The 355-nt window shown below is 67.6% G+C and overlaps 1 protein-coding gene across 1 annotated transcript in view; it reads right to left on the bottom strand.

The window, feature by feature from the left end:
* Nucleotides 1-355, bottom strand: part of EMH_0040830 (uncharacterized protein) — a gene marked incomplete at both ends in the record, with an annotated part of 5,571 nt that overhangs the window by 3,714 nt on the left and 1,502 nt on the right. The window contains one exon of the mRNA XM_013495555.1: nucleotides 13-195. Coding sequence (XP_013351009.1) covers nucleotides 13-195 — 183 coding nt within the window. The remainder of the gene's footprint in view (nucleotides 1-12; nucleotides 196-355) is intronic.

Here is a 355-nt window from a genome sequence, read left to right as displayed (position 1 = left end):
CCAGCGCAGTACCCACGAGACCCTGCGGGGGCCCCCTTGGGGGCCCCCAGGGGGGCCCCCAAGGGGGCCCCCACAGGGGCCCCAGGGGGCCCCTCCTCTTGCTGCACTCGCACAAGCTCAGGGGCCAACGTCTCCTGGGGGCCCTGCCGCTCAAAAAACACGCGGAGACAGAAGAGATAGACAGACTTCTGCACCCTGCAGCAGCAGCAGCAGCAGCAGCAGCAGCAGCAGCAGCAGCAGCAGCAGCAGCACAAGAGAAGCAGCAGAAAATGAAGACGTTTTGGGTTGGATACCACCTACACGCCATCAGCGGGGGCCCCCTGGGGGCCCCCATGGCTCGGGGGGCCCCCCCAAA

This window comes from Eimeria mitis, genomic scaffold (assembly GCF_000499745.2).
Source record: "Eimeria mitis Houghton genomic scaffold, Emh_scaff1630, whole genome shotgun sequence".
Classification (NCBI taxonomy): Eukaryota; Apicomplexa; class Conoidasida; order Eucoccidiorida; family Eimeriidae; genus Eimeria; species Eimeria mitis.
The sequence above is the reverse complement of the archived record's forward strand: the minus strand, read 5'-3'. Positions and strand labels throughout refer to the sequence as shown.